The sequence below is a fragment of the Ursus arctos genome, unplaced genomic scaffold (assembly GCF_023065955.2).
Source record: "Ursus arctos isolate Adak ecotype North America unplaced genomic scaffold, UrsArc2.0 scaffold_25, whole genome shotgun sequence".
NCBI classification, from domain to species: Eukaryota; Metazoa; Chordata; class Mammalia; order Carnivora; family Ursidae; genus Ursus; species Ursus arctos.
The window spans coordinates 26,257,307-26,285,083 of NW_026622930.1; the positions used below are offsets into that span (position 1 = coordinate 26,257,307).

The following is a 27,777-nucleotide window of genomic DNA, read 5'->3' on the forward strand; positions in this document are numbered from 1 at the left end:
TTAGTCAACCTTCTTGAGCCCCAATCCTTAACCCCCAGTTCACTGCCCCTCTCAATAGTTTTATTTCTTTTCCTATCAATTGTTGAACTTACATTATATCAATTCAATCTCTCTTGCATGCATCCTCAACTCTTTGTTCTACTGTGGTACTTGCCCTGTAAATTCCCCTTATAGCTTACTGAACTTTCTTTTGCTGAATGGTTATGGAGAAACCACACAGCATGCAATTAGTCCCACTACTGATTCAGGTTCTGCAGTTCCCTCTAGGTTCTCATCATTACTTTGCCATCATTTTATGTCATCGACCTCTCCCACTCAGTACAGTAGCTATTTCAATCCTTCACCACTACCTCAAGCCTTGTCCCTCAATAAATGGCCTAGCTTTCAACTTTACAGAGAGACACCAATAGACACAAACTCCTTCAACTTCTGCTCACACTTCTACATACTAATCTTTACTGGCAGCCACCCCAGCCTCCTATCCTCCAGTTTCAAGTGGCTCTTCTCCTGTCCCAAGTTAATGCTGGTCTTCATGTTCTAGATTCCATCCCTTGACACTACTCTGTCAGTTATCTTTTCTCTCTACTGTGTGTTTCACATATTTTTAAACCACTTTTTATTTTGAAAAATGCCAAACCTAGAGAAAAGTGAAAAGAGTAAACAAACACCCCTCTACCTTTCATCTAGGCACACCATTTGTTAACGTTTTCTCACGTTCTCCCTCTCCCTCCTCCTTTCTCTCTTATCTATGTCTGTCTATCTATCTATCTATCTATCTATCTATCTATCTATCTATCTATCTATCTATCTATCCATCTTTCCCCAAATCATTAGTTACTTGAAGACACTGTGACCCTTCATACATAAACATTCAGCATGTATTTCCTAAAACAAGGGTACCCTTACATGTAACTACGATATAATGTTCATGCTAAAGATATTTAACAAATACAATTATATTATCTAGCAATCAGTCCATATTTAAATTCCCCTAAGTGTCCCAACAATATTCTTTATGGCTTCTTGGTTTGTTTGTTTGTTTGTTTGTTGTTTAAAGATTTTATCTATTTATTTATTTGAGAGAGAGAGAGAGAGAGGGAGTTGGGGGAGGAGAAGAGGGAGAGGGAGAAGCAGACTCCCCACTGAGCACAGAGCCTGATGTGGGGCTTGATCCCATGACCGAGATCACGACCTGAGCCAAAATCAAGACTTGGTCACTCAAACGACTGAGCCACCTAAACACCCCTGTTTTGTTTTTTAAGTAGACTCCATGCCCAGCTTGGAACCCAATACAGGGCTTGAACTCATGACCCTGAGATCAAGACCTGAGCTGAAATCAAGAGTCAGACGCTAAACTGATGAGCCACCCAGGTGCCCCTCTTCGTGTTTTTTTTTTTTTAATTCAGAGTCCAGTCAAGGATAACACATTGCATTTAGTTGTCATGTCTTGTTCGTCTCCTTCAATGTAAAATAGTTCACCATCCTTCCCCCTCACCTCATGATACTGACATTTTTTAAGAATCCAAGCCAGTTCAGGTCATGATCTCAGGGTCCTGGGATCAAGCCCTCCACTGGGCTCTGTACTCAGTGGGGAGTCTGCTTCAGGATTCTCTTTCTCTCTCTAAAATAAATAAACAAATCTTAAAAAAAAAGAATCTAAAACAATTTTTGCAGAATGTCCCTCAATTTGGGGTTTGACAGATAGTTTCTTCATAATTAGATTCAGGTGAAAAAATTTTAATTTGGGAGACAAAAAATATTACATGGGTATTGTATCCTTCTATACATCACAATCTATACATGCCAGTTCATCCCCTTAATAGTAATATCAAGTTTGGTCATTTGCTAAAGGCAGTGACTGCCAAATTTCTCTATTGCAAAGGTATATATAACTAATCTGTGGGGTGATACTTTGAGGCTCTGGAAATATCTTGTTCCCCACAGTTTTCCACCAATGGTTCTAGCATCCACTAAAGATTCTTGCCTGAAACAGTACAATGGTGATTATAAAACAATGATTTTTATATTTCTATCATTCCTTTTACACTTAATAGTGGTCATATTCCTATATATGAAAGCTCTCCTATCCCATTTTATTTGTTTATTCTTAGCATCTTCTGGACTCATGGATTCTTTATTCAAAATCAGTATGGGGATGCCTAAGTGGCTCAGTCAGTTGAGCATCTGCCTTTGGCTCAGGTCGTGATACCAGGGTCCTGGGATCAAGTCCCAAATTGGGCTCCTTGCTCAGCAGGGAGCCTGCTTCTCCCTCTGCCTGCCGCTCCCCCTGCTTGTGCTCCCTCTGACAAATAAATAAAATCTTTATAAATAAATAAATAAATAGATAGATGGATAGATAGATAATCAGTATGTATTAACATGTTGTACACCTTAAATATACACATTATATGTCAAATATAGTTTAAAAATCAATGTGATAATCCATTACTGTCATTATTAATTTTGATGATTAAACTGCCTCAAATTTGACCAGCATGAGCCTTGTCAAGCTGGTTCCTATTTCTTTTCACAAGTCCCCATCAGGTTTTGAGCACTTTTTTGCATTTTTCTATAATTGCAAATTTCCTTATTATGGAGAAAGATCAAGATGCTGATATGGAAGGCTCCTGAGCTTCCCTCCTCCCGTGGACGCACAGAATGTACACACGAAGCAATTGCCTCGGAGAGAAATTCAGAAACCAGCTGAGTGACTACTATACATCAGGCAAATGAGAAATACTCACCTCAAAAAGGGTAGGAAGGGTTGAGACATATTGTCATCATGAAGGTCATCCTCAACATAGCACCAAATAATTGGGAGGGAACCCCCAACTCCCAGCTTCTTCCTGAGGAGTGAAGGGTTTGGATACACATCTAGTGCCCCAACACCAGGGATGGGTCCCCAAAACACCTAACTCTGAAAGCCAACAGGGCTTATGTTCACAGGCCTATAGCAAACAAAGCAGCAGTTCTTAATGGGAAGGGGACTTCCTTTGATAAACTTTCATTTCTCACTGTGTATTGCTTCGATCTTCTATCTATTTTTTATTGTACTAAAAACCACATCACATTAAATTTACCATCTTTATCATTTTTAGGTGTACAGCTCGTAAGTGTTAAGTCTATTTATATTGCTGTGCAACACAACTTTTCATCTTGCACAACCAACTTTATATCCACTAAACACTAATGTCCCCTACCCCCCCCCTCTTCTGCACCTGGCAACCATGTTTCTACTCTCTGTCTCTAACTTTAGCTTAATTTAGACACTTCATGAGTGGAATTATACAGTATTTGTCCTTTTGTTACTGGCTTCTTTTGCTTAATGTTTGATGTTTATCCATGTTGTAGAATGTAACAGGATTTCCTTCTTTTTAAAATCTGCGTAATAGTCCATTGTGTGAATATACCACATTTTCTTTATCCGTTCATCCATCAATGGATATTTGGGTTGCTTCCACCTCTTGCTTATTGTGAATAATGCTGTAATGAACATGGGTATGCCAAGTATCTCTTTGAGATCCTGCTTTGAATTCTATTGGATTTATACTATACACAGATGTGGGATTGCCAGATCACACGGTAGTTCTATTTTTGATTTTTTTGAGAAACCACTATACTGTTTTCCATAGTGGCTGTACCATTTTATATTCCCACCAACAGTGACAAGTGTTCCAATTAATCGGATATTGATTGCATCCTTGCCAGCACTTACCTTCTGTTCTTTGGATAGTGGCCATCCTAATGGATGTGAGGTGGTATCTCACCATGGTTTTAATTTGCACCTCGCTTATGATTAGTGATGCTGAGCATCTTTTCATGTGCTTATTGGTTATCCATGTATCTTCTTCAGATAATTGTGTATTCAAGTCTTTTGCCCATTTTTAAATTGGATTATTTTTTTTGTTGTCAAGTTGTAGAAGTTCCTTATAATTCCAGATTTTAATCCTTTGTCAGATGTATGATTTCTAGATATTTTCTCCCATTCCAAAGTTTGCCTTTTCACTCCGTTGATTGCTTCCTTTGAAAGAAGGAATCATTTAAATCTGATGTGGTTCCTTTTGTCTATTTTTGCTTTTGGTGTCATATCCAAGAAATCATTGCCAAGTCCAATGTCCTCAAGGTTTCCCCCTATATTCTCTTAGTTTCGGGTCTTATGTTTTGGTCTTTTAACCACTTTAATTTTTATGATGTAGGAGTCATTTTTCTTTCTTTTGTATGTGGATATCCAGTTTTCCCCAGTACCATCTGTTGAAGAGACTGTCCTTTCCCCATTGTGTAGTCTTAGCACCCTTGTCACAAATCACTTGGCAATATATGCAAGTATTTATTTCTGGGCCGTCTCTTCTGTTCCACTGGCCCATATCTCTGTCTTTACATCTGTACAACACTGTCCTGATTACTATTGCTTTGTAGTGTGTTTTGAAATCAGGAATTGTGCGGTCTCCAACTTTGTTCTTCTTTTTCAAGATTGTTTGGCTATTTGGGATCCCTTGGGATTCCATATGAATTTTAGCATTTTTTTTATTTCTGCAAACAAATGTCATTCAGATTTTGACAAAAATTGCACTGAATCTGTAGACCGCTTTGGATAATATGAACATTTTAATGATATTGAGTCTTCCAATCCAAGAACACAGGATGTCTTTCCATTTCTTTGTATCTTCTCTGATTCTTTTAGTAACATTTTGTAATTTTCAGTGTACAAGTCTTTCACCTCCTTAGTTAGGTTTACTCCTAAGTATTTTATCCTTTTTGATGCTATAATAACTAGATTGTTTTCTTAATTTCTTCTTTTGAATTGATCATTGTTAGTATACTGAGATGCAACTAATTTTTCCATATTGATTTTGGGTCTGGAAACTTTGCTAAAAGCATTATTTAATTCTAACAGTTTTATTTATTTAATTTTATTTTTTGATGTAGTGTTCCATGATTCATTATTTGCATATAACACCCAGTACTCCATGCAATATGGCCCTCCTTAATACCCATCACCGGCCTATCCCATTCCCCCACCCCCCTCCCCTCTGAAGCCCTCAGTTTGTTTCCCAGAGTCAGTTTCTTTGGTACACTTGAAACTAGTATTACACTGTATGTTAACTAGAATTAAAATAAAAACTTAAAAAAATAAAAAAATGGTTTCTTTAGGGTGTTCTGCATATAAGATCACATCATCTGTGAACTGAGATAATTTTATTTCTTCATTTCCTATTTGGATGCCTTTTATTTTTTTCTTGTCTAATTTTTCTAACCCAGACTTTTAAACATGTGCTTTATCAGTTGAAAGGCTAAGCTATGCTACAGTAATAAAAACAAACAAAACGCCAACCCCGATCTCATAGCTTAAAATAACAAATGCTTATTTATCATTCACTCTAATATTCCCATCATTAGGCTGGGATCCAAGCAAAGCAAGGTTCCATCTTTGTTTTCATGACTGTCAAGAAAAAACAAAGTGGGCAAAGCTAATCACACAATGACTTTTAAAGCTCCTGCCTAGAAATGAATATGTCATCTTCACTCACATTGCCACACTTAACTTCAAAGGTAGTGGGGAAGAGCAGTCCTACCCTGGGTCCATAAAACAGAGAGTTGGAAATATTTGCTGAACAGTACAAATCAACTGCTACACTCCATCCTTTTAGTTACGAAATGTTGAGCTCACTTCCTCACTTTCCTTACCAGAGGCCAACCCCCCCCCAACAGAGACATCCTCAAAATCTTGTCCAGTAAAGCATACATATATGTATATGTAGTATATTATTACGTACTATATGTAGTAGTATCACTATCAGGACCTGTGGCTTTTTTTGATCTAAAGACCTATGCACCAAGAGGGCAAATTATCTGCCCTCATATACCAAATACACAATTGTCAGAACAGAATAGGACAACCACAGTGAACACTCTCGTTCAGAAAAAGAAAGAAAAAAAGAGCACATAGAAATGACTGGTTTCTAGCAATTCTGTCTACAAGATAAGCCATACAAGGTCACCTCAGTTTGGGGATAAGGAATTCACAAAAAAAGCTAAAAATAAAAGGACAGCCCAAGGTATATAAGGCAAATGTATTACAAAAAAAGAAAAAAGAAAGAGAAAGCAGAGATCCTGTTCCTAATAACAGAAAAAAACAGAATTCAGGCCCAAATGCATTAAATGAGACAAAATGGATACATTATAATGCTAAAGGCTACAAATCGCAAGAAATATATCAGTTATGCGAACCCATGCACAAAACACAGTAGCAACTTTGATCAAGTGGAAACTTTAAGAAGTACAAGGAGAAATAAACAAAACATACTAATATTAGGAAATTCTAATGTATTCCTCTCAGCTTGAACCAGATCAGAGTCAAAATAAGATACAAAAGACCTAAACAATCAAGTAGATCGCATGGATAAATATCAAAACTTTTACGCTGATAATAGAGACTGTACCTCCTTTCCAAGTGTACATGGAATGTTCATGAAGTTGGCATTATGAAACCAAAAAAAGTCTATATTTTCCATATTGCATATTCAAACATATTTTTGCATCTTTTCCCATCTCTTAATTAAGTATATACTTACCTATGCACAAAATGTACTCATTTTGTGTACATGTCAACTCATTTTGACAAATCAATATATCCAAGTAACCATCACAATAAAAATACGGAACATTTCCATATCCCCCCCCCCAAATTCCTTTGCATCTGCACACAGCCAGCTTGCCATCCCCACCTCAGGTAATTAATGATTTACCATCACTACAGATCAGTCTTGACTAGAGTCTCATATAAATGGAATCATATAGTATATATTCTTTTGTGTCTGGCCTCTTTTGCTCAACTTGATGATTCTAAGATTCATCTATGTTGCTGTATCAGTTCATTCCTTTTATTCCTAAATAGTTTTCCATTGTGTGAATGCACCACAATTTATCCATCTACTTGTCCACAGATACTTGGGTTGTTTCCAGTTTTTATCTTTTATGATTAAAGATAATATAAACACTGGTGTACAAGTCTTTGTGTGAATATTGTTTTCATTTTTCTTGGGTGGATTTCCTAGGAGTAGAATTACTGGGTTGTGCAGTAAGTGTATTTTCCTATCACTTCCAACTGTTCTGTGTCATTCTGTTTTAGGCATGTTTTATAATATCACACAGTTCTAAGATTTAAAAAATACCCAACCTGTGCACTTGTCTTTTTAAAAAAGATTTTATTTAATTATTTGAGCGAGGGAGAGAGAGAGAGAGCATGCACACACACGAGCAGGGGGAGGGGCAGAGGCAGAGGGAGAAGCAGACTTCCCACCGAGCAGGGACCCAGATATGGGACTCGATCCCAGGACTCCTGGGATCATGACATGAGCTGAAGGCAGACACTTAACCGACTAAGCCACCCAGGCGCCCCGTGCACTTGTCTTTCAATAAGACAACTTACGTAGTCACATTCATCATGACTACTGTGCATTTGGAACTTTCCCTACCATCTTACTTTATGTTTTCTATTTACCATTATTTCTTCCTCCCTTCCCTCTTCTGCATTTTTTTCTTTTTCCTTTTTGGATTTACAGATAGCAAAATATGCAAATCTCCAGTGATGCGGTTCAATGGGTTTTGACAAAACCTGTTTCTTTTTTTGAGTTTTTAAAAAAATGACTGAGTTCCCCTTTCCATTTCCTCTCTCCGTTGGTTGAGGAGACATATATCCTACATGAATTAGGATTAAATTTGACTATTCAAAGTAAAATCCAGGTTGGCTTTTCCAATGTATTGGCAGATATGATCACTCAGTTTCAAAACTTACATTACCTAACAGCTCTCCCACAGAAAAAGAGAGCAACTCTCCAGTAAAAGCTCTGGTTAAGACTATTTGGCTTCAGTTTGATCTTCCAGGTTTGAAATAATCACAATGGCAAAGGGAATAAGAATATTCTGATTGGTCCAACCAGGAAGATGAAACACCCATATTATGTGCTGGGGTAGGAGTGAGCCACAATTCCGTCCTATTAACAATGGTTTTCTCTAAGAGGAATACTGTTAGTAGAGAGGGGAGGGTAGGAAAAGAATTATTTTCAGACCTTTTTCTATTCATATATGTATATTATCATACAAACAGTTATATAATTTTGTAGTTTAAAAAAAAGTAAAACAGAGATCACACCATACCTATTTGTTCTGCAAGTTGACCCTTTTTCTTAACATTAGGTCAGGTAAGTAATATAGCTCTTATTAATTGTGGTAAAATATACGTAAAATTTACCATTTTAGCCATTTTTAAGTGTATACAGTTTAATATCATTAAGTACATTTACAGTGTTCTGCAACCAATCTCCACAATTCTTATTGTCTTGGAAAACTGAAGCTCCATCCCCATTAAATTCCTCATTCCCCACTTCCTCCAGCCCCTAGGAACCACCTGTCTATGAATTCTGTTATTGTAGGTACTTCATATAAGTGGAATCACAGTATTTATCTTTTGGTGAGTATCTTATTTCACTTAGCATAACATCCTCAAGGGTCATCCATGTTGGAGCATGTGGAGTATTTTCTTCCTTCTTAAGGTTGCATAATATTCCATTGTATGTATATACCACATTTTGGTTATTCATGCATCTGTTGATGGACACTTGGATTGCTTCCACCTCTTGGCTATTATGAATAGTGCTGCTGTAAACATAGATGTGCAAATATCTCTTTACGGTCCTGAGTCGATTCTTTTGTGTATACTCAGGAGTGGAATTGCCGGATCATACGGTAATTCTATTTTTAATTCTTCCAGGAACCGCCATACTGTTTTCTCTAGTGACTGTATCTTTTTACATTTTCAACAGTACACCACAATTCCAATTTCTCCACATCCTTGTCAATACTTGTTATTTATTTATTCTTAATAGTAGCCATCTGAATAGTATGCAGTGGTATCTCATTGTGATTTTGATTTGGACTTCCCTAATAATCTGATGAGTGATATTAAGCATCTTTTTATGTGCATGTTGGCCATCTATGTATCTTCTTCAGAGAACAGTCTATTCAAGTCTTGCCCATTTTTAAATCTACTTCATTCTTTTCAAAGGCTCATGACATTCCACAGTATAGTCGACCCTTGAACAATATCGGTTTGAACTGCATGGGTCCACTTATACATGGATTTTTTCAATACAGTATTAGAAACATATTTGCTCTTCCTTACGATTTTCTTAAACTTTTCTTTTCTCTAGCTTATGTTATTGTAAGAATACAGTGTGTAATACATATAACATGCAAAATACGCATTAATTGTTTATGCTACCACTAAGGCTTCCAATCACGAGTAGGCTATTAGTAGTTAAGTTTTGGGGGAGTCAAAAGTTACACTCAGATTTCCAACTGTCTGGGACATCAGCCCCCCAACCCTTGCGTTGTTCAAGGGTCAGCTGTATAGATGTAACATAGTTAAGATTCTTTTGATGGAAACTTACATTCTTCTCAATTTTTCTCTATTATAAGTAGTGGTGCAATAAGACGCTTCTAGATGCTTCCTTGTACCCATGTGTGAATGTTTCTTTACACATTTATATTGTACTTATGTGCTTATATCACACTAACCATGTGTATCAGAGAAAATCACCTGTATAATACCTATAAATAACCAAAAAATAGAATGGGCTCCTTGGATATCTGTAATTTTTATTTTAATGGCTCCTGCCAAACTGCTGTCTAAAAAGGTTATATGCATCTGCACTCTTCTCAGCACTGCTTGACTACTCATTTCTTCACACCCTTGTTATATATATTGGAAGATCTTTCAGTCAGCCACTTGTCTTACTTTGGGGGTGCTGCCTTGCAGAAATTACAGTTTTAGTATAGTCACACTTACCAATCTTTTCTTTTATGGCTTTTATATTCTCCATCTTATTTAAGAATTCTATCCAAAGATTATAGGCATTTTTTTGTGTTTTTTCTGAGACTTCCATAGCTTAAAAAAAAAAAAGTTTAGATCTTTGATCCACTTGAAATGTATTCTCATGAAGGATATGAAGTAGGAATACTAAAACTTTTTCCAAATGGAAAGTCAACTCGCCATTATGATAATATAATAATCACTGACATTTACTGAACAATACTTAAATTGTGTCATGTACTATTTGATTTCATCCCATCTTATCAGGTTTGTTTTGAGGATTAGACAACACATTTTAAAGAGGGAGCAAGAAAGGCACCAAATGGTTAGGTACTGTGCCCAACTCATACAAATAGTAACTGGTGGAATCAGGATTCTAACCCCATTAAGAATTACTCCACGCTATTTGGCCTTCCATTAAATTTCCTTTTCCCACAGATTTGAAATACTACATTGACAATATACCAACTTGCCATAAATATATCTGTTTATGGACTTTCTATTCTATTTCAATGATCTATGTTTATTCGTACACTACCCTTGTGATCATTGAAAATATCTAATCCGATCTTGTTATTTACCTTGATTAAAATTTTAATAAACTCCTGTTGACCTTATAATCAAGTCCAAACCCTTTAGCATATCACATAAGGCCCCCTCCCAGCCACCTCCTCCGTCTGGGGCCTCAGATGTGGGTACAGATCTCTTTCCCCTATGTTCTAGTTAGAAAAACCTTCTGGTAGTTGTCTGAGCAGGCCAAGTAATCATTCCATGTAACATCCATGTCTCTGTGCTTTTGTTCATATGCTTCCTACGCCTCATTTTCTTTACTTCATATATTGGGCAAGCACCTATTGATTTTTAAAGATTAACTCAAATGTTACTACCTCTAGCCTTTCCTCCCTCCCCATTACAACCAAGTAGAAAGAAATCATTCTTTTCTCATAAACAGGTCTATTCCCTCATACTTTTAACCTGGCATCATTATATTACTGTATTTACTCATATACATGTTTCTCTTTTCTTCCTGTAATAATATGAATGTCTTCAGGGCAGGACCATACCTTATTAAGTACCTAGTATAACCTTAATAAATATTTGTCGAGTAAATCAATATAAAACAATCACCATCAAATTATATGAGCAATCACCTGATTTATAAAAAGATGCAACATTTAAAACGATACAAAATATCAATTTCAAAACAACATCAAAAATGACTGTATTTAACATACTCAGCTCATAACAGAGCAAATGGGTAAGAAGAATAATTCATGCTATATATAGCGTACTGCTAATATGAACTGGCAACAGAAAAAGTTGGTAAAGGAAGGCAGAGGAACTCTATCTTTTAAGAATTAGAACCGAGGGGCTCCATAATCATCTGGCATCCGCTCAATGTTGTACCTGATCAGACAAAAAATTAACACTGGTAAGAAAGGTGGGTCCAGAACCCACCTAAAAACCCATCCTTTACTTACTGCAATTCTTTCACCTCCCCACTATGAATCCTTTTTGTCAGTAGGAACATTTTAAAGGGATATCATAATGAATGACTTGTAGCAAAATGCTGACTTTACTATAATATCTTTATTCTTTAAAGTCAGCAAGTTAGCAAGTGAGGGAGCCAGGCACTAAGTCCAGGTAAGCCCAATTCCTCCCAGCCCGTATTCTTCCCACCACATTGTGTTCTTCCCAGGTTGAAAAGTGAGACAGTAATAGACTGAGCACTGACATGGGAACATCCAAGCAGGATAAAGACCAGTTTTTGTTTTTTTAATAAGCTTTTAGTTTCCCAGATGAGGTGCTGATCACATACACTAGGCTTTCAAAAAAAAAGGTATTTCTAGCCAAAAAGATTAGCTTAATTTAAATTACTGCTTTGTAGTTAAAGCTACACATCTCTTTCTAGTAATCTTGCTGTAGCAATGGGAATGTCTGCCTCATTCCCAAATCCTATCTTTTGCCCTTGTTCTTGTTACTCTGCCTCATTTCTTCAAATAGAACTATGTGAGCATTTGATATAACAATTGCTTTCAAATCTTCCTATAACCTGACCTCATTTTTAATTGATATCAACTATATACTTTTAATCGATTACCCCAAGAGACAGTTCTCACCTATGGTTAGAAATGTACATGATGGGAACTCCAGGGATCTTCCGGATCCTTCGTTTAAGGTCCCGGTCAACTGTGGCCACAATGTAACACTTGTGCTGTAAGAGACACCATTGAAAAGTGTTCACACATTGAGTCTACTTAGTGATACTGAATAATGGTACACTGGCTAACCTAGAGAATTACTCATTTTCATAGTAAATAGCAAAGGAAAGGTTGTAACGATACGTTGAGTATCTACTATGATCTAGGAGCTCATATTTATAAAACATATAACAAATTGCCTAGGGCAGATGTAGCTCTAAGAATCTTGAGGGGGAGAAGATAGTAAAACTATTTAAAAGCTGCGAACTGTTTTTTGTCTCGTAAGTGGAAGGGACTTTCACATCTAGGGCAGACGATTTCTTGGTTTGGGTAAACACCCCAAAAGACTCAATGCAAAGGCAGAGTAAATGCCTTAGATTGGAGGGCACAGCTTTTGCCTTTCCTGGAATCTCTGTGCTTGGGCCTGCCCTGAGACCTCCTAGTGGCGGAGGTAGGCTACTTCCTCCTAGCCATGAAGCCAGAATGGATCTCCAGGACAAGTCTGAGCCTAGCAGTTCTGAAAGCAGTACCATTTAGCTGCCAGTTGTATTATATTTTACTTCCATCATTTTGAAAAGAGTTGTGCTGTGGGAAATTAAGGCAAATGCTGTCTCCACCCATGGGATGGAGTGGCTAAAGGGATGGCAGTGTGGTTACCAGAAGAAGATGATTATCCCCAGCAGAGAAGGCTCCAGTAAGGGAAATCAATAGCAGAAGTTCTTGTGGTGCTTGACAAGGAGGCCAGAACAGAAGAATCAAAAACCTAGTTACTCCAGGGTACTTGTAAGACAGCATCCTGGGAGACTCAGATGTAACTGAGAAACACTCTTGCTTTGGTATGGTGGAGAGGAACAAAATTCCTACATGGGGAATAATGGCAATGGATGATTTCTGATTCACAGTGAGGTGAAACCTGATATTATATGTACACTCACTCACTCAAAGCATTTTATAGACACGATTTGTGGAATAAAGAATTAGTAAGTGCCCCAAATCACATACCCAATAAATGCAGGTGTTGAGATTTGAAACCCATGTCTCCTCTCCAAGCCTGTGATCTTCCCATTACAGTTACAGTATATGTTTATAATCCACTTCCTCAAGTAAATGAGGGCACCTATGCTTCCTGCGAAGCACAAAGAACATTTAAAAAGTGATAATACCTGAGTTACTCTCTGTACTAAGCAGTCATCTGCGTAGGTTCCTTTGTGTGTGCATGGTAATCGTTCAAATCTTGGATCCTTGGCAATCCTAAAGGGTTACAAAACTGAATTAACAGCAACATTCGGGCAATTGGATAACTTTCTGACTCTTGATCTGTGAAATAAAAGTGATTTGATCTATGTGGAGATTTTAAGGCATCCCTCGTCTCCTGCACCTTATCTCCTAATTGGAAAGACAACTGAGAGAGAAGCTGGTGTGCCTTAGGTCATGTAATCTTCACAGGACTCTGAATTATTATGTTTCCATTTTACAAATAAGGAAGCAGATTTCAGAGACATTATTTAATTTGTTTGAAGTACATAGGTGGGAAAAGCCAGGATTTAAAACCAAACAATTTTAACCTAACCATTTCACTTCTAGAAGCTGTCTTACACAAATGTGCAAGAATATAAGCACAAGCATGGCCACTACAGAACACTTTATAACAGTGAAAAACTGCAGATAATCTGAATATCCATCAGCAAGGTAAAAGTTAAATATATTTTGATGCCCCACCCTGTTTTAAAAAAATGAGGTAGAGCTGTCTGTACCAACATGGAAGGCTTGAATAAACAAACTAAAAAAATTCAAACTGTTGAATAAAAAAAAAGTCACTGAACAATATACATACATGATTCAAATAAGAAAATATAAGTCTCTTCCATTGTCTTTCTCTACATTTGCTTTTGCTTAGAAAAAAGGTCTGGAAAAACATACACTAACTATACACTAACCCTTCTCAGTTGTCACCATTAGGGTGGAAGAATGGACAAAATGTGAATATGCAGGGGGACTTTTACTTTTTATTGTATGTACATGTTTATATTGTTTGCCATAAATAAATCAAATGTGTTATTTTCATACAAATTTGAAAAAAGAAAAACCCCAAGTCTGTGATTCCCAGAACCATGTTCTTCCTATTACATAATGAGTCACAAACTGAATAAAACTACAAGGCAGCACATAGGTACCAAGTGCAAGAAAAATACTCCATATTGTAGTAGTTCAGAGCTAAGTCACTGTGAATTTGGTATACTTAGAAAAAAATTATATGGAGATTAAATAATATGAAGACAAAAGAATATTCCAAGCAAAGTGATGGCAGGCATGTTCCAAAAAGGGCACCAACCATCTATAACATGGTTCAGTGGTGTTCAGGGAAGAGCATGCATATGTTTCTGGTGGGTAGAGTGTTTGTGCAGAGGAGAGTGAAACAGGGCTGGGAAGACAGAACTTTCTGCAGTGATATTGCCAAATTGCTCTCCAAAGTGACTGTCCACTTTACATCCTTATCGGTTGAATGTGAGAATTCCCACTGGTCCCCAGTCTCCACTATTCGTGGCACTGTTAAGCAGACTCTTCAATTCTTGCCAATCTGCTGGGTATGAAATGGTATCTCCTTGTGAACTTAAGGATTTTGTCTTTTTCCTATGGATTTGTAGTTTTTTATATATTTTGAAAATAAGCCCTTTGTGGATTATATGCATTACTAGTATCTTCTCACTATCTGTGATTTATTGTTTTTGCCTTGTTTATTCCGTCTTTTGTTGTAAAGTAGAATTCAATTTCTATTTTTTAAGATTTTATTTATTTATTTGACAGAGAGAGAGCAAGGGAGCACAAGCAGGAGGAGCAGCAGAGGCAGAGGGAGAAGGAGACTCCCTGCTAAGCAGGGAGCCTGGTGCAAGGCTCGATCCCAGGACCCTGAGATCATGACCTGAGCCCAAGGCAGATGCTTAACCAACTGAGCCACCCAGGTGCCCCAGTATTCAATTTCAATATAGTCAGGCTGATTAGTTTTCCATTATGGTTTGCACTTCTTCAGAAAGCTCCACCTACTCCAAAATCACTAAGATATTCTCTATATTTTCCATAAAAGTCTAGATACTTAACCTACCTGGAACTGATTTTTGTGAAAGAGGAAAGAGTCCAATTTTGTTTCTTTCCACAGTGATAATCAGTATTTTAATAGTTTATCGCTTTCCCATTCAGCTAAACAATGCTACCACTCTTATTCATTGGGTTCCCATATTTCTTTGCCTTTAAAAAAATTAGCTGTATAAGGTATAAATGAAATATAATAAAATTCACTGATAATATGTGTAAAACTTGACAAGTTTTGACAAATTTATATATCCATGTCACTATTTCCACAATTGACATACAGAACATTTCTGTCACTACAAAAAGTTCCCTGTGTCCCTTTGCAGTTAATCTACTTTTCTCATGCTCAGCTCCAGGTAACCACTATATTCCATTAGTATAGTTTTGCCTTTTCTGGAATTTCATGCACTTCTGGAGTGATGGAAATGTTCTACTTCATGACTATGACGATGGTTCCATAACTGTACACATTTGCCAAACCCATCATATTATACAATTAAACTTGGTGAATTTTATAGTATGTAATTTACACCTCTAAAAGGTGACACATATACAGACGCACAAATTCACTGGTACATCTTGGACTTTGATTGAATCTTTTACCCATGCATGATTTTGTGATATTATTCACTGATCATTTGGAATATACCAAGTCACTGAATTACACAAATCTTCCAAATATTAACACATTTCATTATACGATATCAAAAAAATCAACTCAGTATCTTCACTGGTCTCAAGAGAAAGGTCTTCAGTATTGGGAATGTGATAAGCTCATCATTTTTCAAAACTCTTAATTTTCACTTGAAAGCTTGAGTTTTATCACTGGCAACTAATACAGTTGTTTTCCTTGAAGTAACAGATTCACTGCATTAATTTTTGACAAACTATCTGCTATATATAAAGTCTGAAAAAATCAGTGTTTGTCCATTATTCTTCACATAAAAATGACATTCCATGAGAAAGCAGCTGGTTTGGCTCACAACTCAAACAAGCACACAAATGCTTTCCACTGAGGCAAGTTTGACTCTTGGGTAAGGAGCAGAAGTGCTTTAGGTGTACTTTACACTTCATCACAAGGAACAGCGATGTGTACTCTAGGGTCAAGATTTAACAAAGTCAACAAATTTTACTACTTCGTCAAGGATATTCTAAAGTGACTCTTCACTTTCTTTTTTTTTTGTGTGTGTTTTTTTTTTAAGATTTTATTTTTCTAAGTAATCTCTACAACACCTGATTGAGGGCTCAAATTTATAATCCCAAGATCAAAAGTTGCATGCTCTACTGACTGAGCCAGCCAGGCACCCCTGGGTTGTTTGTTTTTGTTTTTGTTTTTAACTGCCAGTGAGTGGCAGTGAAGAATACAAAGTCTACTAGCATTATTTGGGTCCACTCTCTTGATTGGTACTAAGGCACCAGCATTTCTGCCATCAGTATAAATGTCAGCACGGTGACAAAGACGACGTCTTGATATTATTATGAAAATAGTTTTGTGAAGCTCCCTACAAAGGTCTCTGGGACTCCTAGGGGTCCATGGACCATACTTTGGGAACCTCTACTTTTTTTTTTTTTTTTAAAGATTTTATTTATTTATTCTTCAGAGATAGAGACAGCCAGGGAGAGAGGGAACACAAGCAGGGGGAGTGGGAGAGGAAGAAGCAGGCTCATAGCGGAAGAGCCTGATGTGGGGCTCGATCCCATAATGCCAGGATCACGCCCTGAGCCGAAGGCAGACGCTTAACCACTGTGCCACCCAGGCGCCCCTGGGAACCTCTACTTTTAATTCAAGTGTACTTTGTAGAGTAAGCTCGAAACTCAGAATGTGAATCCTTTAAGTGTGAGATTCTAAAAGAGGTATCTAGATAACTAATAAAAAGACACTTTCTAATTGAAAATCTAGAGGAACTTAAAAGGAGGCCTACATGACCAATATGACTAATTCACTTCATTCAAAAAACTTCGGCTTAGAGTTGCCTCGGTGGCTCAGTTGGTTAAGTGTCTGACTTCGGCTCAGGTCATGATCTTGGGCTCCTGGGATAGAGCCCTGCAGCCCAGCCCGGCTTCCTGCCCAGCGGGGAGCCTGCTTCTCCCTCTTCCTCTGCCCACACCCCCTCCCCACAGTGCTCTCTCTCTCAAATAAATAAAATCTTTAAAAAAATTTCAGCTTAGAATTCTTTAACCTTCAAATGTTTCCTTTCTTGATCATAAATAGTTAACTAGTTTTGTATGGTTTTTATTTATAAACTAATTATCCAAGAAATCTTCAGACAGCAAATAGATGAAGGAGGATCAAAAGAATCTTCAGTATACCAATCTAGACCAGCTCCCTCCTACCTTAGAGCCACTCGATACTTTTGCCCCAGTTTCTCAATTTCAGCCATTACACAGTCAGTTATACAAGGGATACCTGCCAGAAAAAATATATATATTAAAAACAGAACTTGTAAAGAAATTGGTTTTACTCTCTCTGAATTATAACCCACTGAGTCTTTAAAAGACCCATGAGGCTTCTGAAATGACAGCAGAATAACAAACTGAAATGAACAATAAGAACTAGAGTTGAGGGGCGCCTGGGTGGCACAGCGGTTAAGCGCCTGCCTTCGGCTCAGGGCGTGATCCCGGCGTTACGGGATCGAGCCCCACATCGGGCTCCTCCGCTATGAGCCTGCTTCTTCCTCTCCCGCTCCCCCTGCTTGTGTTCCCTCTCTCGCTGGCTGTCTCTATCTCTGTCAAATAAATAAATAAAATCTTTAAAAAAAAAAAAAAAAAAAAAAAAAAAGAACTAGAGTTGAATAAAATCCCTATTGATGAAGAAACTAGAGAACTGAACTGTCCCAACCCCACACTACAGATTCATAAAAGTGTCATAAATGTGTTTGGGGGAAAAATTAAGCTGGATCCCTGTCATTCTCTCTATATTAAAATAAATTCTAGATGGAAAAAAATTTAAATATGAACCAACAGAAACCAGGCAATTAATCAGAAAATGTAAATTTGATCACATAAAAATAGAAAACTTCTGTTTGACAGCTATCAGTGTCATATTAAAATAAAAATAAACTAGGAAAAGTATTTCTACACATTTGTCAAAGGGCGAATTTCTTTAACACACAAAGAGCTTATAATGATAGCTTAAGTTATGTGCTATTTGCCAGACACTGGGCCAAGCACTTTATAAGGATATCTCACTTCATATTCAGAATAATTCCTATCAGGCAGTATTGTTATTATCATCCCCACTTTATAGACCTAAGGCACAAAGAAGTAAGTAGAAGCAAATGGTGAAGCCAAGATTTGAACGGAGACTGTTAGGCTATAGACTGGATTTTTTTTTTCAAAGATTTTATTTAAATGATACATGATCATTTATTTAAATGATACATGAATCATATCTCTAAGCCATTAAAAAGGGCACAAAGACAAATAGTAAATAATCGATGATCCATTTTCATTAATAAAAGAGGAGAGGGGGTGGGGGAATGGGATAGGCTGGTGATGGGTAGTAAGGAGGGCACTTACTGCATAGTGCACTGGGTGTTATATGCAACTAATGAATCATGGAACTTTACATCAAAAACCAGGGATGTACTGTATGGTGACTAACATAATATAATAAAAAATATTATTATAAAAAAATAAAATAAACAAAAATAACCTATAATTCACAGAGATGGTATATGAAATTTTAAAGGGTCGTGTGGGTGGCTCAGTAGGTTAAGCGTCTGACCCTAGATTTCAGCTCAGGCCTTGATCTCAGGGCCATGAGTTCAAGTCCCCCACTGGGTTCCATGCTGGGTGTGGAGTCTATTAAAAAAAACATAAAAAATAAATTAAATAAAAATAAAAACTGCCCCTCTCTGAGGAAAGGCATTATAGGGAGCTTTAATGTTTTTATGCTAGATTTTCTTTTTACAAGTACAGAAATACTTTTGAATGTGGACAACTAATTTTAAACTAAAGTACAATGTCCAGAAGAAAAAGCAGTTGTGAAATGGAGGTATGAAATCAGTAAGATCAGTCATGGAATCAGAGGGCAATACTCACCTTAAGAGGATCAATTTCAGAGCCATATAGCAGTAAAGCAAGCAAGGGCTTGCATCTGGAACAGGAAAGTGGGGCCAGGAAGAGGACTATCAGGAAAAGGAAGGTAACAGGGAAGAGCACTCATGGGCAGAAAAGAAAGCTGATGGAAAGCTAACTATCCTCTTGTTGGAACATCAGGCAGAAATGGGACCAGGAGCTATGAAAAGGTCACAGGGCATCTTCAAGGGAAGAGGAAGATAAAGGTCTTCCTTCAGGTATAAAGGCAAGTGAGGAAAAATTAAATAGCTAAAGCTTAAAAACAGTTAGGGAATCTCCTAGGTAACTGAATTTGTACTGTACCTGAATGTTTCTTTAATCCTTCCTTTGAAGTATTATGTTACACGGAAGACTGTAGAAAGTGGTATTTTCCTTAGTAAGTTTTTGTTTTATTATCACTATTATTTTCTTTTTTAAGAGAGGGAGAGAGAGAATCTTAAGCAGGTTCCATGCCCAGCATGGAGCCCAATACCGGGCTCGATCTCACAACGCAGAGATCATGATCTGAGCCAAAATCAAGAGTTGGACACTTAACTGACCGAGCCACCGAGGTGCCCCAAATAAGTTTGATTTTAAAAAAGGCACAGTGAGAGCATTTAGCTGTACACATTTTAGCCGTACCCCAAGGTATCCATATCTAGAGAAAGCACTTCTCTAGGATGAAAAGCTTTCCTAAACAGTCACCATTTAGATAACAGTGAGGGAGCTATAGAGTCAAGGAAACAATTCACCTTCAAAGCGCCATGCCTGAACCCTCCACCCATTTCATTTATAAGTAGGTCACAACATTCCTAGACAAGCAGCTAGCACACTTATTTATAGTTATAAAAAACACCATGGGAATACAAAAAATCTACCAAGTTTAGTGTTTTCCCTCATCCAAGGCCACCCTAGTCCACTCTCACAGGCAGGTAGGGCCCCATTTCAGGTTATTCTTTATTATTTCTACAAGCTTAAAAAAATTAAAGTATTATATATGTACATAGCTTAAAAAGAAATACAGAAAAGTCTGTATGAAAAAATTACTGTTCCTTGATCCTTTCCCACCCCACCAATTCTGATCCTTACAGACCACTATTTTACTTCATTAGCTGTTTTTTTCATTTGGTGGTTACCTTCATATCTTGATATAATAAACTTATGCACATAATATTTATTAATTTTATGGCATTTAAAGAATTTAGGTCTCTTACTCATCACATTTCTTACCCCATCTTCCCAACTTGTTAGTTTTAATAAATCAATAAACAACATTTACGTTACTATCATTCCATAAATGTTCATTATATAGCATCCTTTAAAAATTAAAGGATGTGCAAATTTTTTCCTTCGATTTATTCTTTATGGCAAAGTAAAAGTCTAGTTTTCATTTGTACCTTTAACTAGATAACTGGAAAAAATATAAATGTAAATCCATCACAAAATGCAACAGATCTCACTATTACGAAGTGATTTCCTTGTGCATGGCCTACATTTTCTTCTTCTTACTCATGGTAGTGAAGGAGGATCACTTGAAGGAGGAGACACCCAAACATATGGGAAAGCTACTAATGGTAAACTGCACACCTAAGTGTAAATAAACTACTTCTGGTCCTCTGTGGTGCAAATAAATACCAAACTGAATAAACTCAGGGTCGTTAACCAGCATCACTTCTAGTTCTGTGACCATAAATGGCAAAATATCTTATTTAGCTTTTCCATAATGGAGTGGAATGGAGAATGTTTCCTCCTTAATGTAAAGGAATTCTGAAAAATGTAATAAATTTTCATTTACCCAGAATTTTTTTTATAATTTTTTTTTATTATATTATGTTAGTCACCATACAGTACATCCCTAGTTTTTGATGTAAAGTTCCATGATTCATTACTTGCGTATAACACCCAAAGCACCATGCAATACGTGCCCTCCGTAATACCCATCACCAGCCTATCCCATTCCCTCCCCCCTGAAGCCCTCAGTTTGTTTTCCAGAGTCCACAGTCTCTCGTGGGTCATTCCCTCTTCTGTTTACCCCCCCTTTCTTCTTCCCTTTCTTCTCCTACCGATCTTCCTACTTCTTATGTTCCATAAATGAGTGAAACCATGTGATAATTTACCCAGAATTTTAAAATCCAGAATTCTAATACAAAAAATTCCCGTCCCATGTTCAAAATTGATGTCTACAAACAATGGTCAAAGCAGCTAAGTGTGTTCTGAATCGTAAGGCTTAATTATTCCCAGTCAAGTCTGCATTATACTTCAATTCACTGAAAATGGTCATTGCTACAGTGAGCAAATTAAATGATCAGAAATCCAACTAACTAGGACCCCACTCCCCTCTTTTCATATATTTGGATAATTATAATTATTCTGTACAAATGACACAAAACGCAAAAGTATGATACTTACACTTGGCATATAGACAGTCCATCATTGACTGTACTAAGTCAAGTTTGGCTTTAATGGAAAAGTTGATAAAGTTGGTATCAACCAGGATGTGGTAAGGTGGTCCCAGCTGTGTGTTATATTGGAAGAATAAGCAGGAAGGATGTTGGGGGCTGAAGGAAGAAGACACAAAACACAAAGTAATGTCTACATTGATACTTTGACATCAACAATGCAAACGAAGTCTCTGCTTCAAACTGTGTGCTACAGGTTAAGCTTTTTCCTTATTCATTGGAAATAAATCCTAATAAATCCTGTGATGAAATATCCATTACCAATCTAGGGTAAAATGAGATAATAAAGAAAATATGATGAGGTTTCATAAAATGAAGTGTATTTATTTAAAAGGAATGAACTTTATCCTGAAATTTTGTCGTTACTATTTTTGGTGATACATTCTTTCATCAAATGGTGGTGTGTTAAACAATGACAACTGTTTCTTTTGAAAGATCTTGGCAAAGAAAAAAAATTAGTTCCAGATCTAATCCCCAAGATTTTAGGGGAAATTTCACTGCTCCATGAAACCCTAAAACCTTCAAACTACTGGAATGGATACATGCTCACTGATATCACTTTCATTTGTGGAGTTGTGCCAGACTTGCAAATGGCTTACAAAACAGCACAGGGAAAGCCTAGATTGCTAAGAATTCTATGGTTCTAAAGTGTTTCTTCTAGGTTTAAAGGAAAACTTGAAATTTTGATTACTCACACTTCTCTTTCCTTGAGTGCACTGGGATCCTTCTTTTCTTTCTTTTTAGGTTTTAATCTATCCTTTTCTTTACTAGGAAAAAAGAATATAAAGTAAATGAAAGAAAGAAGGAAAAAATCACTCTTAGTTTTTTCTTTTCTTTTTTTTTTTTAAGATTTTATTTATTTATTTATTCGACAGAGATAGAGACAGCCAGCAAGAGAGGGAACACAAGCAGGGGGAGTGGGAGAGGAAGAAGCAGGCTCCCAGCCGAGGAGTCTGATGTGGGGTTCGATCCCAGACTGCTGGGATCACGCCCTGAGCCAAAGGCAGATGCCCAACGACTGAGCCACCCAGGTGCCCCAAAATCACTGTGTTATAATCTCATTCAACATTTAAAGTTGCTTTCTTTTTCTTCTTCTTCTTCTTTTTTTTAAAGATTTTATTTTTTTTTATTTTATTTTATTTTTTTTTTTTTAAGATTTTATTTATTTATGTGACAGAGAGACAGCCAGCGAGAGAGGGAACACAGCAGGGGAGAGGGAGAGGAAGAAGCAGGCTCCTAGCCGAGGAGCCCGATGTGGGACTCGATCCGGCAACGCCAGGATCACGCCCTGAGCCGAAGGCAGACGCTTAACGACTGTGCTACCCAGGCGCCCCTAAAGATTTTATTTTATTATTTATTTGACAGAGATAGAGACAGCCAGCAAAAGAGGGAACACAAGCAGGGGGAGTGGGAGAGGAAGAAGCAGGCTCATAGCAGAGGAGCCTGATGTGGGGCTCGATCCCAGAACGCCGGGATCACGCCCTGAGCCAAAGGCAGACGCTTAACCGCTGTGCCACCCAGGCGCCCCCTCTTCTTTTTTTTTTTGCTTAGAGAGGAAATCCTATTTTGTGATTTCTTCATGTTAATATCAATATACACTTTTTAAGCACAAATAACTGTTGGAAGTAGGCTGAAAGTAACATAACTAATCAGTTAAACATAATGAAATTTATCTTTAGCCAATAATCTATAAAAATTGTTAATGGGGGGACGCCTGGGCGGCTCAGTCGGTTGAGCGTCTGTCTTCGTCTCAGGTCATGATTCCAGGGTCTTGGGATTGCGTCCCACAGGGAGCCTGCTTCTTCTTCTGCCTGCTGCTCCCTTGCTTGTGCTCCTTCTGTCTCTCTCTGACAAATAAATACATAAAATCTAAAAAAAAATTGTTAATGGGTAAATAAATGTTAGTTACACTATCATTTCTTTGTCAGAAGCTCTTCATATCAAGGATCAAAATCCACTTCAATTTGGTGGAGACAGGCTGACATTTATCTTCTGAAGATTTAAATGCTCCAACAGTAGGGAGGAGAAAGGTTCCCCCATACACCTCTTATAAAAGACTAAAATGTAAAAATACATAAACAAAATTTAACCCTTAACTGGGAATAAAATATTATCAATGAGGCAAGTTCACTAAAAATTACATAATACATACATACTAAAGGCTGAGAATACAATTTATTAACTCTGAGGGCCACTCCTTTGTTCTAAGGTTATTAAACACAATGAAGACCAATCTTTCTTTTCTGTTTCCTTTCCTTCCTTCCTTCTTTCTAAAGTAAGCTCTAGGCCCAAGGTGGGGCTTGCACTCACCACCCTGAGATCAACAGCTCTCCTGACTGAGACAGCCAGGTACCCCAAGACTAGTCCTTATTTCATAACTTTGTTTATTCTTCACTGAAGCAGGGAAGCTTACAACAGGGTACATCATTTCACTCTCCCACAGTGGTTTGGATTCTTTTAAGATTTATAAAATGAAGATATCTAGGTGTTTTCCCATTCTTTCTTTTAAAACTATTTACATGCAGGTGCTGGGGACACAAGACAAACATGGTCTCTGACCTTCCGGCCTTTCAACAATTTTAACAGAAATTTTTTCCCCTGGGGGAATATAAGAAGTGTAATGGCAAAAACATAAAGATATTCCTACCTACCAGACTCCTAGGAGGCAGAAATGTGATATGGTAGATAAAATATATAAAAACGGAGGAAGAGATAGAACACTTCAGAAATGTTTAATTCCCATCCTCTTCCCCAGTGTAATCGCTCAGCATCTAAGTAGCTGTTACACCCTTGCCTACTATCCTATGTTGTATAAATCCAAGACACAATAATTTTAAACGTAAACACAAAATAACAACAAAATGTTTTTTTACTATTTATGCCCTCATAACTTTATCTTTGGGTATAGACTGATTCCAGGTACTCACAGCCTCTGATCTCGGAGACTAAGCATTCGCTTCATGGTCGCATATTTTCTTGCTTTCTTTTGCTTCCCCTTGAAGCAGAAATTTTAGAGTTAAAAGAGCTGTAAATACATTGTATCCTCTTGAGTTCTTTCCCTTGTTTTGTCCATTCCCTTCCCTTCTTCCCTCAAATACCCAGCACTTCTTATCCTCTGTGCCCCAACCTGGTCCTCCTCACCCACTCGCTAGAGCATAGCAAGCACCGCTAGGAGCAGTTGAAGAACTACAATCAGAATGAAAAATAATTAAGAGTAATACAGAGGAAATTTGGCTAACGGCTGACTGGCTCAATCTCCCCCCAAAATGTGGTCTGACAAAGTCACTTTTCAAACCCTCCTCTCACCATGTTCACGCCGTACTCCTGTTTCTTCCGGAATCACCAACGGCGCGACACTTTTGCGTCATCCAAATACTCCTTCCGGCAAAGGCTAGCCCGGAAGCGGAAGGCGCTTTGGGAAACGGAAAACCTTGGAGCCGGTTCCCAGCCGGAGCCGAGATCTGTGTTGGGGCCTCTGGGGGAGGATTTTGGGTCAGTTTTGCGCCGGGTGCTGCCGCCGCCGGCCCCGGCAGCAGAGCTGGGACTCCGCCGCGCTAGTCGGGTAACGTTTCTGTTCTCCACCACTCTATCCTGGGTCAGTGCCCAGAGGACGTCCCTGCACCAGAGTTCCAGAGAGGCAGGACAGGGGTAGGGGGAACGGAATTCTGGGTTTTCCAGTAGTTTAGGAAAACACATTCTCCTCATCCCTCGGCGCTGGGGTGTCCGGTCTCTGCGGTGCAATTGGGAAGTTCTATTACCTACTTGGTTCTCTTAGCAGACATGGTGCTTCGTGCAGCTAGGTGGATGATTCTCACGATTCTCTCGAGTAAATACCGTGTATTCGTCTCGGTGCAGAGAGGGGTGAATCATCGTTTGAGGGCCTTCTTTAGACCATCTCTAGAAGACTGGGGCATAAGCTTGCATGTGTTGCTAGGTACCAAGCCAGGGAAATGGTGGGGGAATAATTGACATTTATTGGGAAGCCGTGGTGTGTTACCTTTAACGGCAAAGAGACAGTTTTTGAGAATACGAAGGGAAAGAGAACTTCTGGTTTGTTTTGTTTTGTTTTGTTTTGAGTAGCTGCTGTGTACTTCGGTGGTTCTTACCCTTTCAGAGATCAGGTACCCCTTGAAGGTTTGTGAACAGCTGGAGACGATTCTTTAAAAAAAAGGGGGGGGTACATACAACATTTGTCATACAAATGATGAGACTCAGAGACTCTGAAGCCCACCCGTGGACACTCGATATCTGTGAACTTAAGGTTAAGAACCCCTATCTTGTATACTGTACTAGGCACTTTAATTATATTATCTTCTTTGACCTTCACAATAACTTGAGTACCTTCCTTTTACATGTGGAGAAGCTGGGGCTTGACTTTATTCAGGGTTTTGTTTGGGTTTGATTTGATTCCAAAGCCTGTACTTTTCTTATTGCACAAAACTGTCCTAGTGTTTGAAATCCAAAAAGGTTACTAGGTTTAAAAAAAAAAAAAAAAAAGCTGACCATTTCATAAAACATGGTGCATTGGTTAACATGAACTTTGGAGTCTAATGGAATTAAACACGTGCTCTGCCTCTTACTAGCTTTATGATGTTGGGTGAATTAATCTATCTGTACTTCAGTTCCTTAATCTGTAAAGTGGAGATAATCTTAATAGTACCTGTCTTATAAGGGTGTTATCAGGACTAAATAAGAATGTGAAGTCCCTAGAACAGTGCTGAGCACAAATAAACCTTATCAAATAAAGTGTTTTCTATTATTATTGTGTGTCTTTCAACATGAGGTGGCATTTGAATTTTATGCCAATTGTATTTTAATATAGTTGCTCTATTTTGCAACTTGAATGTGTTGATATCTCCAAGAACCTTGTAAGGTTTTCAGTTCTTGAAAAGCTCAATTGTAGGATGATTTCTCATGTTGACTTGTGTATAGACAGACTTTTCTTCCTTCTTCTCCTTTTTCTTTTTGTCTTGCAGGCATTTAGATAACTTTGTACTTCACATGTCTGATTTTGTAGGCTCTGAGTTTTTGATGTTGAAACAGTTTTATTATTGACCCATCTACAGATAACGTATGTGCCTTCTGCTTTTCCCCGTTTGTGGTCACTAGAAGTTCCTAATCTCTTCGAGATAGCTTGTCTGCAAACTGCATTCATGGCTAGAGCTGAGAGCTACCACTTTTTCGATGCATTAGAACCTCTTGGTGATTAGGCAATAACCTTTTAAAGTAAACATGACCAGTTGTTTATTTTAAACATTTGAATGCTGACCAGTATTATAGGTAGGGTCAGAGGGAACATTGCATGTAATTAAATAGTAATTTGCATTTAAATTCAGCCATTGACAAAAAAACACTCTCCTGCTAATATGTACCATGAATTTTGGAATCCATGAACAATAGTAATTTTTTTAAAAAACAAGTAATTTGTAATACCTATTCTGAGAATTTTCTTGTTTTGTTGTTTGTTAATACTTGAGAGGGAGCTAAATTAGTGTAGGAACACCACAGGAAATGAGAACACACTTAGAAAAATGTTTTTGTTGAATTGTAATTTTATTGCAATCTGACTTTCTTGTAGTCTAAGATTAAAGTACTGAGATGCTGGGTAGCATGTTTTGATGGTGATGGGAGGGGGGAGATGGTATTGCTTTGTGTTGGGTGGGAGCAGAAAGTAATTGCTTTTGATTACATACTTGTGAGAAAAAGAAATACTTTTAGTCCTTCTCAGCAGTCAAGAGGGTTGTTTTGTATTTTTCTGCAGTCTTGAAGAGAAAGAATTTTTTAAGGCATTCAACCCACAGTTTTGAACACATAATTGGGCTTGGACTTCATTCCATTCACTAATTGGTCTTCCTTACCAATTTAAGTTAATAACAAATTTCTTTATAAAATTATGGATAATGAAAGATTCTTTTAAAACTCTTGTATTTCAATGTTAGAAAGTTAAAGGTAGATTGACTTTTGTGGCCATCCAGGGAAGAAAACTAATTCACAGATATTTTCTTCATTTTCAAGTTACAGTTTTTACACTTCTTTTTATGTCTCATGTGATGAGTTTTTTTCCCCAGCATTAATTGCTATTAATTATTTTTCAGTTAAC

At 37.6% G+C, this 27,777-nt stretch overlaps 2 protein-coding genes across 12 annotated transcripts in view; one reads left to right on the forward strand and one right to left on the reverse strand.

Annotated features, from left to right (window-relative positions):
* Positions 1-11,006: 11,006 nt before the first annotated feature.
* FCF1 (FCF1 rRNA-processing protein) lies at positions 11,007-25,058 on the reverse strand. Of its 2 annotated transcripts, XM_026519506.4 has the most exons (9): positions 24,984-25,004; positions 24,605-24,672; positions 23,587-23,734; positions 22,373-22,444; positions 21,628-21,776; positions 17,494-17,566; positions 13,236-13,323; positions 11,992-12,086; positions 11,007-11,278 (listed from the first exon to the last, which is right to left on the reverse strand). In XM_026519506.4, the coding sequence occupies exons 3-9, from the start codon at positions 23,592-23,594 to the stop codon at positions 11,230-11,232; spliced, it is 534 nt and encodes a 177-aa protein (XP_026375291.1). In that variant the 5' UTR covers positions 23,595-23,734; positions 24,605-24,672; positions 24,984-25,004; the 3' UTR covers positions 11,007-11,229. The 2 variants fall into 2 exon arrangements, with proteins under 2 accessions (XP_026375291.1, XP_026375290.1); XM_026519505.4 differs by lacking the exon at positions 23,587-23,734 and having other exon boundaries at positions 24,984-25,058.
* AREL1 (apoptosis resistant E3 ubiquitin protein ligase 1) overlaps positions 25,056-27,777 on the forward strand; it is a 43,029-nt gene continuing 40,307 nt past the window's right edge. For 7 of the 10 annotated variants that reach the window (XM_026519504.4, XM_057318713.1, XM_057318716.1 and 4 more), the window contains exon 1: positions 25,080-25,239. The gene's annotated coding sequence lies outside the window, so the exon portion shown is untranslated. Of the gene's footprint in view, positions 25,273-27,777 lie in introns of all 10 variants that reach the window. The other 3 variants (XM_044391299.3, XM_057318714.1, XM_048220086.2) reach the window with 2 other exon arrangements.